The 17780-nt window shown below is 42.0% G+C and overlaps 3 protein-coding genes across 5 annotated transcripts in view; all 3 read left to right on the top strand.

Annotated features, from left to right (window-relative positions):
• LOC104988195 (angiogenin-2) overlaps nucleotides 1-7036 on the top strand; it is a 12094-nt gene extending 5058 nt beyond the window's left edge. Inside the window, exons 1-2 of one of the 2 annotated variants that reach the window (XM_010839440.1) lie at nucleotides 3599-3680; nucleotides 6428-7034. In XM_010839440.1, the coding sequence (XP_010837742.1) occupies nucleotides 6446-6889 (444 nt within the window). In that variant the 5' untranslated portion in view covers nucleotides 3599-3680; nucleotides 6428-6445 and the 3' untranslated portion in view covers nucleotides 6890-7034. Of the gene's footprint in view, nucleotides 1-3598; nucleotides 3681-6427 lie in introns of those variants that run through there. The other variant, XM_010839439.1, reaches the window with a different exon arrangement.
• Nucleotides 1-12263, top strand: part of ANG (angiogenin, ribonuclease, RNase A family, 5) — a 17253-nt gene extending 4990 nt beyond the window's left edge. The window contains exon 2 of the mRNA XM_010839441.1: nucleotides 11653-12263. Within this exon, the coding sequence (XP_010837743.1) occupies nucleotides 11671-12117 (447 nt within the window). The 5' untranslated portion in view covers nucleotides 11653-11670 and the 3' untranslated portion in view covers nucleotides 12118-12263. The remainder of the gene's footprint in view (nucleotides 1-11652) is intronic.
• The window catches only part of LOC104988197 (ribonuclease 4), a 22644-nt gene extending 5240 nt beyond the window's left edge, over nucleotides 1-17404 (top strand). Inside the window, exons 1-2 of one of the 2 annotated variants that reach the window (XM_010839442.1) lie at nucleotides 3587-3680; nucleotides 16156-17404. In XM_010839442.1, coding sequence (XP_010837744.1) covers nucleotides 16173-16616 — 444 coding nt within the window. In that variant the 5' untranslated portion in view covers nucleotides 3587-3680; nucleotides 16156-16172 and the 3' untranslated portion in view covers nucleotides 16617-17404. Of the gene's footprint in view, nucleotides 1-3586; nucleotides 3681-16155 lie in introns of those variants that run through there. The other variant, XM_010839443.1, reaches the window with a different exon arrangement.
• Nucleotides 17405-17780: the final 376 nt, after the last annotated feature.

The raw sequence follows: 17780 nt of genomic DNA, 5'->3' as shown, positions 1-17780 counted from the left end.
GCAGGGATTTTCCAGGCAAGAGTACTGGAGTGGGTTGCCATTGCCTTCTCTTGCATTGATGGTGGAGTTATTCAATTTTACAGCAGAAGATTAGACACTCACAGTCATTTGTGGACAGGTAAAGATGAAAGGAAAGAGAAACCCAAGAATATGATAAGGATATTTCTGACGGTTAACAGATGGGAGGTTGAGGTCAGGTGCAGGGTGCTAACAGCTATCACATAACCTTCTCTGGAAGTGCTTTCCCGGTTCTATAAAACCTACTTAGCACCTGTTCATGAGACCAAATTCTGTGGATAAACAGAAAGTACAGTGGAGCAGCACCCTCCTGGGGAACCCCATCTTCTCTGCAGGCTTCTACAAGGAAGTTCTTGGAACTGGCCCAAGAAACAACATCTCTGGGATCCAGATATTGCATGGGAACAATAAAACCTCAATCCTGTCTTGGGCAGGAGTAAGAACCAGGGATGTCAGAAAAAGCCAACTTGGGGACAAAAGGCCACATTTATCAAACTTTGCCTCCTAGAACAAATCTCTAATCCAAATATGGGTTAATAGTTGACCAAATCATGCCCAGGGAAGAGGTGAATGACTCTCATTGTTTGTTCAAGAGCAGTGTCCTTGGTTTGTGTGTCACTGTCAGGGTTGGGAATTTTCAGACCTGGTCTCTTCACCCTGTTCATCTGATCACTGTGTGATCAGAACCAGGAGGGACCTCCAGATTCACTTGGCTGGAACCCATCTCCAGGAACAAATAGCTGGAACCCCTCTGCAGTTGGAGGGAAACTTCCAGATTTTTGTAAGATTCTTCCATCTGGGTAATCCATTGTTTTACTTGTCTGTTTTTTGTTTATATACTATAGCCATCCATCCATTTTAATGAAACTATTTTCCTGTATTTTAAAGCCTCTGGGCCCAATCTCACGAATTCAGAAGAAAATGAATTAGATTCCAAAGTTTAAAATGAAAACAGATTTCTTCGGGGGATATCCTATATGTAGATAAAGGCAAATTAGTGCCACTGGGAGCAAGTGGCGGAGAAGGCAATGGCACCCCACTCCAGTACTCTTGCCTGGAAAATCCCACGGGCGGAGGAGCCTTGTGGGCTGCAGTCCATGAGGTCGCTGAGGGTCCGACTCGACTGAGCGACTTCGTTTTCACTTTTCACTTTCACGCATTGGAGAAGGAAATGGCAACCCACTCCAGTGTTCTTGCCTGGAGAATCCCAGGGACGGGGGAGCCTGTTGGGCTACCGTCTCTGACTGAAGCGACTTAGCAGCAGCAGGGAGCAAGTGGAGGGCTAGGACAGATTTCTAAATTGTGATAAAATCCCCAAAGCCTGGGGAAAGCTGTTTGCTGAAGGGTATCTGGAGCCCCATCTCACCCCTACCTCCGAAATATAGGTTTTGTATGACGCTGAACAAGAAAAGAAACAGAAAGTGTATTTTTAGCTCTTCGTTTTCTTTTTCTTAAATATCTATTTATTTATTGGCTGCACCAGGTGTTAGCTGTGGCACAGGGATCGTCAGTCCTTGCGGCAGCACACAGGATCTTTGGTTGTGGCGCTGGCACTCCTAGTTGTGGCATGAGGGATCTAGTCCCCTGACCTGGGATCAAGCCCCGGCCCCAGGCATGGGAGTGTCGGGCTTTGGCCACTGCATCACCAGGGAAGTCCAATCTCTGTTTACTTGTAAACTTCCCTGCTAACTTCTTTAAGAAAATTTTGGAGGATTTCCCTAGCAATCCAAGCAGGACTATGCCATGTTTTCACTGCCAAAGGCATGGGTTCAATTCCTTGTCAGGGAACCAGGATTCCACAAGCTGTGTGGTACAGCAAAAAAGGAAGAAAGAAAGTTTTGGGTGCTCTTTGAAAGCAAAGTGGAACACACCCCAAGATCAAAAGAAGGTGCACTGACCATAATTACTCATCATCAAAGGTTGGGGTAATTCTCTGGTACATGAAGTTTGATGGCTCCCTTGAATACAAAATGCTGTCTGTTGGAGAGGACAAGAATGTTACTTTTTATAAAGACCAAGGGATTAGTTTGAGACACAGGATAAAAATCTAAAGTATATTTGAAATAAATTCCACTGCCAATTATGTGCTTGGGTCCTGAAGGATCTGTGTAAAGGAGTCTAACTATCCTTGACCAAATGTGAGGCTCTGTACCATTTGCCTAGGTAGATTCACTTCTGTACCACAAACATTCTGTCTCTTATTTGTTTTTTCCCAATTCCATTTTACCTCTTGTTTCCAGAAGTTTAGAATTGCAAACATGTGAGAACTGAAAACAATGTGTGAAGTCGGGGAGCAGATGTTAGACAGAGGTGGCCATAGTGTGTTTGTTGGGGTTTGGTTTCTGGATGTCTCAGGGAGTCAAAATTACAATAAGTCTAAGCAAACTTCAGCTGAGTTGTTTCAGGATGAATTTTGCAAATTTTGTAAACCAGAAATAAAGATATTTCTTTACCTCCCCAGACTGGAACATGAAGGCCTTCAACCTTCCAACAAACAACTACCTTTTTAGGGTGCCAAGGCCTGACGTAGGGTCAGCACCTTAACTAGAGGTGAAGAGGGCTGGGCTTACACCCTGAGCCTTAAGGGAAGATGCATACCAGTGAGACTGGGCTCACATCATCCTATCATCTCTTTCTTTCAGCTGGTGGCTGTGCCAGCAACTAAATCCATACAAACTTATCTTTACAATTCCATGGTCACTGGACATTTGCTATGAAACTAGAAACGTTCCCTGATGCCTTAATGAGAACCACGGAATTTCAGACTTTTACAGTGAGCAACTCTCATTTTATAGATAAGCAAATTTAGGTTTGGAGAGGAAAATGTAATCAGTCATTTAAAAAAATATATATTGCGGGTGTGCTGTGAGGCATGTAGTATGATTCAAGGTGAATAATATGCTCTCTGCCCTGTTGTAGATTATGCGCCAGTAGGAAACACTTATCCTGGAGGAGGGCATGGCAACCTACTCCAGTATTCTTGCCAGAATAATGCTGTGGCAGAAGATCCTGGTGGGCTGCAGTCCATGTGGTCACAGAGAGTCGGTAACGACTAAGTGACTGAATGGGGGTGCAAGAAACATTTATAAGTAAATAGGTAATTGTTTGCTTAAGATCCCATGAATAATGGTTTGGGAATGGCAGGCATGAAACCTGATGACAGCTAAATCTTTATTTGTGATATCCTGAGCTTTGTGACTTTTGTTTTGACACTCGTATCTAGTGAGGTGTCCTTGGTCTTAATATCTAAGGCATAGAGTGTTTGGACAGAGACTGTGGCCAGGCCTGCCAGCTCACACCCTCTTCTGTGATCAGCAATATTCCCTGTACAATACTGATTCTGCCTACAAGGACCCACTGTTACCGCCAAGCAAGGGAGACAACATTCCTATCCACCACTGCCACCTAATGACTCTTTGGGGGTACTATCAGCTCAGGTTCTACTAAATTTGTGAACTCAGATTTTGCCCTCTGTTCACAGTGTGACCATTAAGGATACTTCCACCCTTGACAGCCTGCCATTCTACAACTCCTTTTGACGTTAAAAGGCAATATTTGTGCATTGCAGAGCAGGAGACTTAACTGATCACAGTTCAAGAAAAGTGTCTTCCAAAAAAGTAGAAAAAGAAAACACACCCAGGAGACTGAAACACCACGTAAAGGTAAAGAGCTCAGTGCACGGGGAGCATGGCAGCCCAGCGGCTGTGGCGGAGCAGTAGCCCTGTGGGACGTCTTATTACTCTTTTAGGCGTGACTCTCCCAGTCGTCTACCACTTTCTTGTTGCTGCTGCTGCCAAGTCACGGCAGTCGTGTCCGACTCTGTGCGACCCCATAGACGGCAGCCCAACAGGCTCCCCTGTCCCTGGGAGTCTCCAGGCAAGACCACTGGAGTGGGTTGCCACTTCCTTCTCCAGTGCATGAAAGTGAAAAGTGAAAGTGAAGTCGCTCAGTCCTATCCGACTCTTAGCGACCCCATGGACTGTAGCCTTCCAGGCCCCTCCATCCATGGGATTCTCGTTAACCTCCGCAAAATACTTTTGCTGTTTCTATTACAAATGATACTCTTATGTGCCTAATGGAAACCATTTCAGAGGCTATTTCTTTCTTTCAGTATTGAGGAATGACCAAAGAATCTTAGGGTATAATTTGGTAATTCTTTGGTAGTATACCAAATTTGTCTATAGGTAAGATAAAACAGACAAGGTAGATCAATGCCAGATGCTGATTAGAAAGAGAGATCATTTCGCTCAACCTTCCTGTGTAGGCTCACGTGCCTTCCTATGTAAGCAGCGGAATCCTGAATCCTTTTGTCTTTCTAGAGTCACAGTTGTGCTCCCAGGACTGTTTAGCATCACTACAGGTTTGGTGTTATAATTGGTGGTCTCTTCAAGGGCTATAAAAATATTTAACAGCAAAATATGTTTATTGATTTACACATAAGAAAAGCACAATATAAAAAGAATTTAATATCCATGACTCTATACCATTTATTTTTAAATTTAGAATTCATAAAGATTATAGTACAGTTAAAAATAAATTGAAGGTCAAATCTTTGTCCCATTTAAGAATTTCTCAGCATGTGTGATAATTGCCAAGAAATCATAGCCAATAATAAAATGAATGAGTTACTCATGGGAAAACAATTTGAAAAACAAAATTTATAAAAATCAGTTTCCAATTTACAGTGGAAAGTTATTTTTATTGTTGGATGTGAGGGCATTCACATATATTTGGTGAGATGTGGAGTAGACTGTGGTAGTTTATAAAAAGGCCCTGTTTGTCACATTTTTTCCCAAAGAACTGAAGGTAGAGCAGAAACTACCTGCTACAAACAACAAATATCTTTCAGTTCTCAAGTTTCAGAAGACATAAAATCTTAGTGACTTGTAAGAAATTTGTTATCTATTTTATTATATTCTATGCATATTTAGTTCTATTTTTAATTATCTGTCACTGACTTAAAATTGTGCCCCAGGATGAAACACAGTATTTGCTCTCTGGGTGTGTTGAGTGTCTGTGACACACCATTCCTAAAATGTTTGAGTTTTACAGTTTGAGTTGACTGCTCTTGAGAGGAGATAGCAGCCTTTTTCTTTTGAAGATGATATTAAGAAATCAATACAGGAAATTATAAAGCCTTTGATTTGATGAAGAGATCTAAGGTATTTTGTTTGCTTGTTTTACCACATGGTAATACCATTTGCCTGTTGTGTATCAGCGTAGGTATGTATTCAGGGAAACTGAAAAAATATCCTCTGAGAATCATCCTGTTTGTTCCCAGTGCAAGAAGCTCCTAAGAATAAGCCTGAGTTCCTCCTCCTCCAGTCCTCTGTAAGAGCTAGAGGATGAAGCAAGTGTCTTTTAAGTTCATGGCTGCAGTCACCGTCTGCAGTGATTTTGGAGTTCAAGAAAATTAAAATCTATCACTTACTTCCACGTTTCCCCCTTCTATTTGCCTTAGAGTGATGAGACCAGATGCCATGATCTTAGTCTTTTTAACATTGAGTTTTAAGCTAGCTTTGTCATGTTTGATAAGAGGCTCTTTAGTTCCTCTTCACTTTCTGTCATTAGAGTGTTATGATCTCTGGTTCATCTGCTTTTTGAAACCCAGCTTGTACATCTGAAAGTTCTAGGATCACATACTGCTGAAGCCTAGCTTGAAAGATTTTGAGCATAACTTGCTAGAATGTGAAATGAGCACAACTGTATGGTAGTTTATATAATAATTCCACCTTTGGCCATGAACCACCTATTTCTTGGGGAATTAGGTCTGCTTCCCTTCACCTCAGCACCTCAGGGTGCAACTGCTCTCCTCACAATCAACTGATGGATTTGAATGCCTGGGATCTGTCTTCAACAATCCTCTGATCGCCCCTTCCCTGGGATTCAAGGTTCCAAAGAAGTCCTCTTCTTCATAGCTTTCAGCATCTTACTGTCTCATCTCAGTAAACTGGTGCTCCCATCCCCTCCCCATGGATGCCACATCCCATATTACAGAGGCACTTGGTGTGTCTTAATGGTCTTTGTCTTCCAGGACCTAGCATGGTGCCTGGTATCCAGTAGGGACTTACATAGTGTTTGTTATTAAATTAGCTAATAACTGAATTAAAGAGTGTGAATGGATTTTGTAATGTTACAACTGATAGAAAGGTATATTTTCAGTGATCCTCAGGGATAGGAAAGTTCAGCTGGGGCTGGAGTTGTGTTCAGAAGACTTTTACATTGATTTTTTAAAGGAATCAATAGACAAAACAGATGAAACTAACGAGAAAAGGAAAAGAATATCACTAAGTAGTGATGAAGGATACCTGACTCATGATACCTTGTCAGAGAGAAAAGCCCTTGCCCTTTTAGCCTAATTTGGCCATGCTGTTCTGTCCGCTACTTAATCTCCTTTTGCCCTTTGCAGGAGCCTTTGTTGGAAGACATGGTCATGGTCTTGAGCCCCCTGTTTTTGGTTTTCGTCCTGGATCTGGGCCTGACCCCACAAACCCTGGCCCAAAATGATGCGTACAGGGGATTTCTAAGGAAGCACTATGATCCTAGCCCAACAGGCCACGATGACAGATACTGTAATACCATGATGGAGAGACGAAGCATGACTAGACCCTGCAAAGACACCAACACCTTTATTCATGGCAACAGTAATGACATCAGGGCCATCTGTGGTGATAGGAATGGAGAACCTTACAGAAACGGTCTTAGAAGAAGCAGGTCTCCCTTCCAGGTCACCACCTGCAAGCATAGAGGAGGGTCCCCCCGGCCTCCATGCCGGTATAGAGCCTTCAGAGCAAACAGGGTCATTGTTATTCGCTGTCAAGATGGCTTTCCCATCCACCTTGAGGAGAACTTTATCCCTCCAAGACCGTAGTCCAGAGCTGGCTCTGCTCTTCCTTCCTTGCATTTCCCCCTCGCATTATGGCAACATGCATTGCTAGGAACTCAGAACATGAGCTGCTGATCTTTTCTTTTATGCTTTACAATATGCTTCGTAAATAAAAATTCTCTGAAATCAGCACGAATCAGTCTCCTCAATGATCCCTGGTCTATTGATCTTCCCCCATTTTCTCTATTCAGTTTCCCCCTGAGAGGGTTGGATGGGACAGCAATGCCTTTTTCCTTATCAGTCATTTCCATCTCAGGTAACAGGGGGCAGACTTTTCCTTTCTGTGAAGGTTGGGATGTTAAATTTATCTTTCAGAGACATAATTTTAGAGGACATAATGACCAAAACCATCCCAAAGAAAAAGAAATGCAAGAAGGCAAAATGGTTGTCTGAGGAGGGCTTACAAATTGCTGAGAAAAGAAGAAAAACGAAAGGCAAAGGAGAAAAGGAAAGATATACGCATCTGAATGCAGATCTCCAAAGACTAGCAAGGACAGATAAGAAAGCCTTCCTGACTGAACAATGCAAAGGAATAGAGGAAAACAGTAGAATGGGAAAGACTAGAGATCTCTTCAAGAAAATTAGAGATACCAAGGGAACATTTCATGCAAAGATGGGCTCAATAAAGGACAGAAATGGTGTGGACCTAACAAAAGCAGAAGAGATTAATAAGAGGTGGCAAGAATATACAGAAGAACTATACAGAAAAAGGTCTTCATGACCCAGATAACCACGATGGAGTGAGCACTCACCTAGAGCCAAACATCCTAGAGTGTGAAGTCAAGTGGGCCTTAGGAAGCATCACTACGAACAAAGCTAGCGGAGGTGATGGAATTCCAGCTGAGCTACGTCAAATCCTCAAAGATGACGTTGTTAAAGTACTGCACACATTATGCCAGCAAATTTGGAAAACTCAGCAGTGGCCACAGGACAGGAAAAGGTCAGTTTTCATTCCAATGTCAAAGAAGGGCAGTTCCAAAGAATGTTCAAACTACTGTACAATTGGGCTCATTTCACATGCTAACAAGGTAATGCTCAAAATCTTTCAAGCTAGCCTTCAACAGTACATTAATTGAGGACTTCCAGATGTACAAGCTGGATTTAGAAAAGGCAGAGAAACCAGAGATCAAATTGTCAGCATCCACTGGATCATATAAAAAGCAAGGAAATTCCAGAAAAAAAACATCTATTTCTGCTTCATTGACTACACTAAAGCCTTTGACTGTGTGTATCTCAACAACCTGGAAAATTCTGAAAGAGATGGGAATACTAGACCACCTTACCTGCCTCCTGAGAAACATGTATGCAGGTCAAGAAGCAACAGTCAGAACCAGACATGGAATAATGGACTGGTTCAAAATTGGGAAAGGAGTATGTCAAGGCTGTATATTGACACTCTGCTTATTTAACTTATATGCAGAGTGCATCAGGTGAAATGCGGGGCTGGAGGAAGCACAAGCTGGAATCAAGATTGCTGGGAGAAATATCAACAACCTCAGATATGCACATGATACCACTTTAATGGCAGAAAGCAAAGAGGAACTAAAACACCTCTTGATGAAGGTGAAAAAGGAGAGTGAAAAAGCTGGCTTAAAACTCAACATTCAAAAAACTAGGATGGCATCTGGTCCCATAAGTTCATGGCAAATAGATGGAGAAAAAATGGAAACAGTGACAGATTTTATTTACTTGGGCTCAAAATCACTGTGCATGGTGACTGCAGTCATGAAATTAAAACACACTTGCTCCTTGGAAGAAAAGCTATGACAAACCTAGATAGCATATTAAAAAGCAGAGATATCACATTGCTGAAAAAGGTCTGTATAGTCAAAGCTATGGTTTTTCCAGCAGTCATGTATGGATGTGAGCTTGGGACCATAAAGAAAGCTGAGCCAGTGAACTGATGCTTTTGAACTGTAGTGTTGGAGAAGACTCTTGAGAGTCCCTTGGACTGCAAGGAGATTGAAGGCAGGAGGAGAAGGAGACAACAGAAGACGAGACAGTTGGATAGCATCACCAACTCAATGGCCATGAATTTGAGCAAGCTCCAGGAGATGTAAAGGACAGGGAAGCCTGGCATGCTGCAGACTATGGAGTTGCAAAGAGTTGGACACGACTGAGTGACTGAACAGCAATAAAACAGACAAGGCAGATCAATGTCAGAGGCTGATTAGAAAGCTCACCCTATGACATGCCTTCCCATGTAAGCAACAGAATCCCGAATCCTTTTGTCTTTCTAGACTCACAGTTGTACTCCCAGGACTGTTTAGCATCACTACAGGTTTAGTGCTACAACTCATGGCCTCTTTAAGGGCTACAAAAATACTTAATATGAAAATATGTTTATTGACTTACAACAAGAAAAGCACAGTATAAAAATTAATAATTTAATATCCATGACACTATACCACTTCTGTTTAAGTTTAGGATTCATAAAGATTATAGCACATTTAAAAATAAATTGAAGATCAGATTTTTATCCCAGTCTAAGAATTTCTCAGCATGTGTGATGACTGACGAGAAAACATAGCCAATTATAAATTGGATGAGTTACTCATTGGAAAACAATTTGAAAAACCAAGTTATACAAATCAGTTTGCAATTAACACTGGAAAGTTCTTTTTATTGTTAGACATGAGGACATTCACATATCTTTGTAAAATGTGAAGTAGGACCATGGTGGTTTTTTTAAAAAGGCCCTATCCTTTCAATTTTCCTCCAAAGAACTGATGGTATAGTCAGAAACTACCTGCTACAAACAACAGGCATCTTGCAATGCTCCAGTTCTCAACTTTTGGAAGAAATAAAATCTTAGTGGCTCATAAGAAGCTTGTTTTCTATTTTGTTATAAATTATGCCTGTCTAATCCTATTTTTAATTATCTATCATTGAGTTAAAATCATGTCCCAGCAAGAAGCACAGTATTTACTCTCTGGCTGTGCTGAGTGTCTGTGACACACCATTCCTGGGATGCGTGAGCTTTACAGTTTTAGTTGACTGCTCCTGAGTGATGATGGCAGCTGTCTCTTCTTTTGAGGAAGATGTTAAGAAATCAATACAGCAAATTATAAAGCCTTTTATTAAATGAAAAGGTCTGAAGTGTTTTGTTGTTTATTTGTTTAAGCACACGATAATACCATTTGCCTGTTGTGTAACTGTCTACCTAGGCCTTCAGGGAAACTGGAAAATATTCTCTGAGAATAATCCAAACTGTTCCCAGTGCAAGAAGCTCTCAAGAGGAAGCCTGAATTCCTCTTCCTCCAGTTCTCTGTAAGAGCTGACCCCAGACCCACTCCCAAGTATGACACAGATTCTTCCACACTTGTCCCTGTTCTTTCTGCTATTGCTATTGCTAAGTCACTTCAGTCGTGTCCGACTCTGTGTGACCCCATAGACGGCAGCCCACCAGGCTCCGCCGTCCCTGGGATTCTCCAGGCAAGAATAGTGGAGTGGGTTGCCATTTCCTCCTCCAGTGCATGAAAGAGAAAAGTGAAAGGGAAGTCATTCAGTTGTGTTCGACTCTTAGCGACCCCATGGACTGCAGCCTACCAGGCTCCGCTGTCCATGGATTTTCCAGGCAAGAGTACTGGAGTGGGGTGCCATTGCCTTCCCCGATGTTCTTTCTAAATAGTAATAATTCCACATTTGGCCATGAAACACTTACTCCTTGGGGAATTAGTTCTTCTACTTCTGCTTCCATTCACCTCCTGGTGAAACTTTCACTGGTCTCCTCACAATCAACTGATGGGTTGATTGCCCTGGAATCTGTCTTCAACAATCCTCTCTGATTGCCCTTCCCTGGACTCAAGGTTCCTGAAAGTCCCTCATCTTCATAGCTCTCAGCGTATATCTTATTGTCTCATTTTTGTATATTGGTGCTCTGATCCCTTCCCTGTGGCTGATCTCCCTGTGGGTGCTGCACCCTGTATTAGGGAGGCACTTGGTATGTCTTAACGGTCTTTGTGTTCTAGGACCTAGCATGGTGTCTGGTACCCAGTTAATAAATGAATTAAAGAGTGTGAATGGATTTTTTAATGTTAGAAATGTAAATTTTCACTGATCTTCAGGGATAGGAAACAGTGTTTGCATTTGGAAGTTGTGTTCAGCTAACTTTTTTTTTAAATTTTATTTTATTTTTAAAACTTTACATAATTGTATTAGTTTTGCCAAATATCAAAATGAATCTGCCACAGGTATACATGTGTTCCCCATCCTGAACCCTCCTCCCTCCTCCCTCCCCATACCGTCCCTCTGGGTCGTCCCAGTGCACTAGCCCCAAGCATCCAGTATCGTGCATCGAACCTGGACTGGCAACTCGTTTCTTACATGATATTTTACATGTTTCAATGTCATTCTCCCAAATCTTCCCACCCTCTCCCTCTCCCACAGAGTCCATAAGACTGTTCTATACATCAGTGTCTCTTTTGCTGTCTCGCACACCGGGTTATTGTTATCATCTTTCTAAATCCCATATATATGCGTTAGTATACTGTATTGATGTTTTTCCTTCTGGCTTACTTCACTCTGTATAATAGGCTCCAGTTTCAGCTAACTTTTAAATTGACTTTCCAACGAAATTGATTGACAAGACAGATGAGACTACTGAGGAAAGGAAAAGAAAAAGATATACCTAGTGACAGAGGATACCTGATTCATGGCACCCCATCATAAAAACAAATCCGTATCCTTTTAGCCTAGTTTGGCAATGCTGTTCTGTGCCCTACTGCATCTCTTTTTGCCCTTGGCAGGAGCCTTTGTTGGAAGAGATGGTCATGGTCCTGAGCCCCCTGTTTTTGGTCTTCATACTGGGTCTGGGTCTGACCCCAGTGGCCCCGGCTCAAGATGACTACAGATACATACACTTCCTGACCCAGCACTACGATGCCAAACCAAAGGGCCGGAATGACGAATATTGTTTTAACATGATGAAAAATCGACGCCTGACCAGACCTTGCAAAGACCGCAACACCTTTATTCATGGCAACAAGAATGACATTAAGGCCATCTGTGAGGACAGAAATGGACAGCCTTACAGAGGCGATCTCAGAATAAGCAAGTCTGAATTCCAGATCACCATCTGCAAGCATAAAGGAGGTTCCTCCCGGCCTCCATGCCGGTACGGAGCCACAGAAGACTCCAGAGTCATTGTTATCGGCTGTGAAAATGGCTTGCCCGTCCACTTTGATGAGTCCTTTATCACTCCACGCCACTAGCCCAGAGCTGGCTCTGCTCTTCCTTCCTTGCATTTTCCCCTTACACTGCAGCAACATTCATTGATCAGAATCCAGAAAATGAGCTGCTGATCTTTTCTGCTTTACAATATGCTTCATAAATAAAAAGTCTCTCAAATCAGTAAGAATCAAAGTCTTCTCACTGATTCTTGGTCTATTGATCTTTCTGCATTTTCTCTATTCACCTGAGAGGGTTGGATGGTAGAGCAATGCCTCTTTCCTTATCAGTCAGTTCCTTTTCAGGCATTCAGGGGGTGCACTTTACCTTTCTGTGAAGGGGTGTGTGTGTTAGTCATCCAGTCATATCCCACTCTTTGGGATCCTGTGAACTATAGCCCACCAGTCTCCTTTGTCCATGGAATTTTCCAGTGCCATTTCCTCCTCCAGGGGATCTTCCCAATCCAGGAATCAAACCCACATCTCTTGTGTCTTCTGCATTGGCAGGCAGATTCTTTACACTGCATCACCTGGGAAGCCCTTTGGGACTAAATACCAATAGATTAATTACATTTTCTTTCCTTCTCTCTCTCACACACACACATGCACACATTTGAAATCCTGCATAAATAACAAAATCCATTCAGGGTAGCCACCTCTTCCCTTAAGCAGAAAGAAATTTGATAATGCTTTGAATGGAACACTCCCAGGATATTCTCATGGTTATTTCATATAAAGATCAAAAAATTGATTACTACCTTATTTTCTCTTTAATCTTTTCCTTTATCAACTGATGCCTGGCAACTTTGAGGTCTTGGGGAGGTATTAGAAAAATTCCGAGCTTATCCTTTATTCTTCAATTTGATATGGTTTCAAGAAGGAAATGGCAACCCACTCCAGTACTCTTGCCTGGAAAATCCCATGGACAGAAAAGCCTGGTAGGCTACAGTCCATGAGGTTGCAAAGAGTCAGACACAACTGAGCCACTTACTTCACTTCACTTCAAGTAAATACAAGCCTAAGTTAACAGACAGTCTTTGTAAAATATGCTAATTAATCTATGAATTTGGTGTTACCTAATTTAATCAACAGAGACCTGGATATCTTATTTAGAGTGTAGTTAATAAACTACAATTATGCATCATTATTTTTGCCATCTTATGAATGACTATCATGGTCACAGTATTCCCCATGGTGGCCTCCCCTGATGCCTACATGTCCTGAGATGGACCAAAAGTCCTGTTTCCTCAATACCTGGGTTAGAGGCTGGTGTCCTGGTATCACACAGAGCCCAGCCTCACAGAAAGTATTCAGTTTATGGAGGAAGGGATGGAAGAGTAGGTCAAAGTTTCATCTATTTCAAAATTGAAAACATTGTCATTTCTCTCCAAAGTAGGAAGAAGAATTTTCCAAAACTCTTTTGGAAAATTTGTCTTACTATTATAAAGTAAAAAAAGCCCTTAGGAAGCAAGAAATTTCCAGTGCTTAGTAGACTACTGGCAAAGGCAATGGCAACCCACTCTGGTACTCTTGCCTGGAGAAGACGGAGGAGCCTGGTGGGCTGCAGTCCATGGGCTCACTAGGAGTTGGACAGGACTAAGCGACTTCACTTTCACTTTTCACTTTCATGCACTGAAGAAGGAAATGGCAACCCACTCCAGTGTTCTTGCCTGGAGAATCCCAGGTATAGGGGAGCCTGGTGGGCTGCCGTCTATGGGGTCACAGAGTCGGACACGACTGAAGAGACTTAGTAGTAGTAGTAGTAGTAGACTACTAGAACTCTTTCTCGGGTTCTCCAACCAGTACCATCTGTTGAGGTAAAGGGGGCTTCCAAACAGACTCTTGCCCTCTTAAGGTCTTGACTGTTGTTGTTTAGTCGCTAAGTGGTGTTCGACTTCTCTGCAGCCCCATGGACTGTAGCCTTCCAGGCTCCTCTGTCCGTATGATTTCCAGAGAATCCTATGAATTCTGGAAGAATTTTGGAATGCATAGCCATTTCCTTCTCCAGGGGGCTCGTCCCCACCCAGGCATTGAACCAGCATCTCCTGCATTATAGGCAGATTCTTTACCACTGAGCCACCAGGGAAATCCTATGGTCTCGATGGGGAAGGTCAAAGGCTTGGACCATTACTATATTGATCACATCATAGTTGTGAAAACTCACATCTCCAGGGACTTCCCTGGTGGTCCAGTGGTTAATAGATTCACCTTGCAATGAAACGGATGGGGATTTGATCCTTGATCAGGTAACTAAGATCCCACGTGGCCCAGAGCATCTAAGCCCACACACCACAGCTACTGAGCAGTAGTACTGCTCAGTACCGGAACTGTACCACAACTACAGCTAAATAAATGAAAAAAAAATTTTTGAAACCTCACATCTCCAAGCATCAGCTTAGAGCATTATTATCACATACTCAGCCCTGGTGTTAGAACAAATGACACTTTCCCAGGAAATCATGTGGCAATGAGACAAGGTGCTTCTCCACTTGCTGATGGAGCTAGCAGCTGAGTAGCCAGCCCTTCCTAGTATTTTTTGCTCTTGATCTCCTGTTCTCTCACAACCAAAAAGCTATTTAGAATGAAGTATTAATCACAGGCAAGTCATTTTATCTTAGGTCAATCATTTGTGAAATTGAAATCCTATTCCAATATGTTTTGCTGACTTTGCAAGGATAAGAGAAAAAGAACTCAAAATAGTCAAGTCCTTAGAAAAAGAGCGACAGGCAAGGAAGAAAATTCCATGCACTTTGAAGAGGAAACATTCGTGTAGGTACACAGCATAAATCCTAGTAGCTGAGATATTTCAGCTGCAAAAAAAGCCTTCTAATGTCTTGGGAATATAGGTTCTCTACAGTATAAGAGGGAGGGTGTCTATAACATGTGCAATTAAGTATAGTTGTCATTTTAGCAGAATGAAGAGAATAAAGGAAACCAAGAAAAAATGGAAATGCTAAAAATAATCATTGCCGACCCCTACTGAACACTTAGCATAGGCTAGGCATTATGATAAGCACTTTACATTGATTTTATCATTTCTTCACAACATTCCTAGAGGTAGGTGTTACCTTTATGCTTATTTTACTTTTGAGAAATATACTGAGAGAGGTTAAGTAATTTTCCCAAGGCCATACAGTTAGTGTGGCAGAACTAGGTCCTTGGGACCACCGTATCAAAAGAAGTTCTTACTGAGATCATCGTGTTCAGTGGAGAAAGCCTTTGGGGCAAGCTCTAACCAAAAAGTATGTGTTGGAAGGATTTGGAGATCATTTAATTTTCTGTTGTAGGCAGAAGCTTGAGAGGCACCCATTGATGTCTACATTAAACTCTGTTCATAGTGTTTTTCCTTGTCTTACTAAATCAGTTGGTTACTGTGACTGAGGCCATCCATGCTCTTGTTTGAAAAGTAAAACCTTCTCTGTAGCTAGTCATGTCGCTAAACCATGTTGTTGGTCACAAAGAAGCAGAATGAGAGAAAGGAGACAGAATTGTGCACACTTAGTTTTGGGACAGACAACGCAAAGTACATTGTGGTGATGAAGCTCTTACCCAAGTGCTAAGTGTATCTTCAGAAGTGGCATCCAGTGGTCCTGGGGTGAGGAGTAAATTGAGCATCATTTCTTCCTGCCACCCTGCTTCCCACAACTCCTTCACTTCCCTCTCCTAACTCTGTATCACGTATCTGCAGCAGCAGACACAGCAATGTGACACAGAGCTTTGGGTCTTTCTGTGCACAGGCAAAACGTGGTTGTGAACAGAGAAGGTGGCATTTAAACGAATGATAGTTATGTTTAATCCTGATCATTATTGTTAAGGATAGGCTGTAGGTGGAATAAGATGCAAATCCCTCATCAGCGTTATAATCACACACAGTGTGATCCACCATCATGAAGCAGCATCTTTGAAAACAAAGGACAGTAGTAACCATATGTATCAAAGTAGGAACTCAGCTGGGCCTAAACCTTAGACTGGATGTGTAGAAAAAGGCCCTGTCTGTTGCTCCAAAAATTCTCCTTGCTGCTTTGGGTTGCTCACTTCCTATTGAACCTGGGATGATTTTTCTTGCCCCTTGGTCTTCTCTAGGCATCTCCAAGGCAGTGATGGCTCTCCAGAGGACCCAGGCCTTTCTTCTGCTCTTGCTGCTGACCCTGCTGGGGCTAGGGCTGGTACAGCCCTCCTATGGCCAGGATCGCATGTACCAACGATTCCTGAGGCAACATGTGGACCCTGATGAGACAGGAGGCAATGACAGCTACTGCAATTTGATGATGCAAAGACGGAAGATGACTTCACATCAGTGCAAGCGCTTCAACACTTTCATTCATGAAGATCTTTGGAACATCCGTAGTATCTGCAGCACCACCAACATTCAGTGCAAAAATGGCCGGATGAACTGCCATGAGGGTGTAGTGAGGGTCACAGACTGCAGGGAGACAGGAAGCTCCAGGGCTCCCAACTGCAGATACCGGGCCAAGGCCAGCACCAGACGTGTTGTCATTGCCTGTGAGGGTAACCCGGAAGTGCCTGTGCACTTTGACAAGTAGATACCACTCAACAGGGGTTATGGCCCAGCAGCTGGCCCTTAACTTACTCCTTAAATAGTAATGAGTAAGCATTTGAGCTGTCCCAGGCCGACTCCCCTGATTCTTTGTTTTTTTCTTCTTTATATAACCCATTCTGTTAAACACATTGCATGACAGAGAAAGATGAGACACAAACTTATAATGAATCTGGGCTCTTCTGTAATATGCTTTCTTTTATAATATTGGTCAGCTTTGCTATCTTTGATCTTATCATCTGGAATTTAGTCATTACATAGAATTTCAAGAATTTCAAGGTCCTTTCATCTAAGCTATCTCATTCTAATACCATGGCACCCTTGGGATGCTGGTCCTACTGTTACAGTATACAAAGGCTCAAAGTTAAGGGATTTGCTAAGACTGAAAAGTTAGTAGAAAAGCTAAGACAAAAGTTTAGTTTAACAGGCTACTCATTCAGTGCTTTCCCCACTTCAGCACAAGGAGTTTTGAAAGTTTTAATACATGGCTTTTGTTATTCCTAAAAGTCAGCTCTTGGGAGAAGCATTAACAAGTTGGAAATATATACTTGCAATGTGAGAGCTCTATCTGTATTATGTGGCAAACTAGCTGTATTTGGATCTAATAAGATCAAGAAATGATACAAGGAATTTTCTTTTCCCCTTCCCAAACTTTTGAGTCACCCTAGTAAGTCAGAGTATTAACATGTGCTAGATCATTAAGACTCCTTCACTCTTCCTGACTGAAAGATTTTTCATATGTTCCTTATAATAAAGAAAATAAGATAATTTCAATTCCAGGTATTTAAGAAGACTTTGTTCTTGTGTGTGAGATTATTTTTTCCTCCTATCCTCTTTTAATTCTTCTCTAGTTTATAAACATGCACATGCTTTAATATCTTCATAAACTCCGGTCAAGACTAAAGCCCATCATATTAGTGACCATGACACACAAAGCTTTGTTTCATCTGCTTCAGAGGGAATGATTCCTCTTAAGATAATTCTCATGCATTCTCCCTTTGAATATTTAGAAGCAAATTGGGGAACAGAGATGTATAAAGACATTAGCTACTAAAGAAGGAGAGTGTATGTGTATGTGTGAAAGGACTGAACTGAAAGCATTTTAATTGTAGCTGACATATATTGTTTATATTTCAGATGTACAACTTGA

The sequence above is a fragment of the Bison bison genome, unplaced genomic scaffold, assembly GCF_000754665.1.
Source record: "Bison bison bison isolate TAMUID 2011002044 unplaced genomic scaffold, Bison_UMD1.0 scf7180017864117, whole genome shotgun sequence".
In the NCBI taxonomy this organism is placed as follows: Eukaryota; Metazoa; Chordata; class Mammalia; order Artiodactyla; family Bovidae; genus Bison; species Bison bison.
This window is presented reverse-complemented; position numbering and strand designations above follow the sequence as displayed.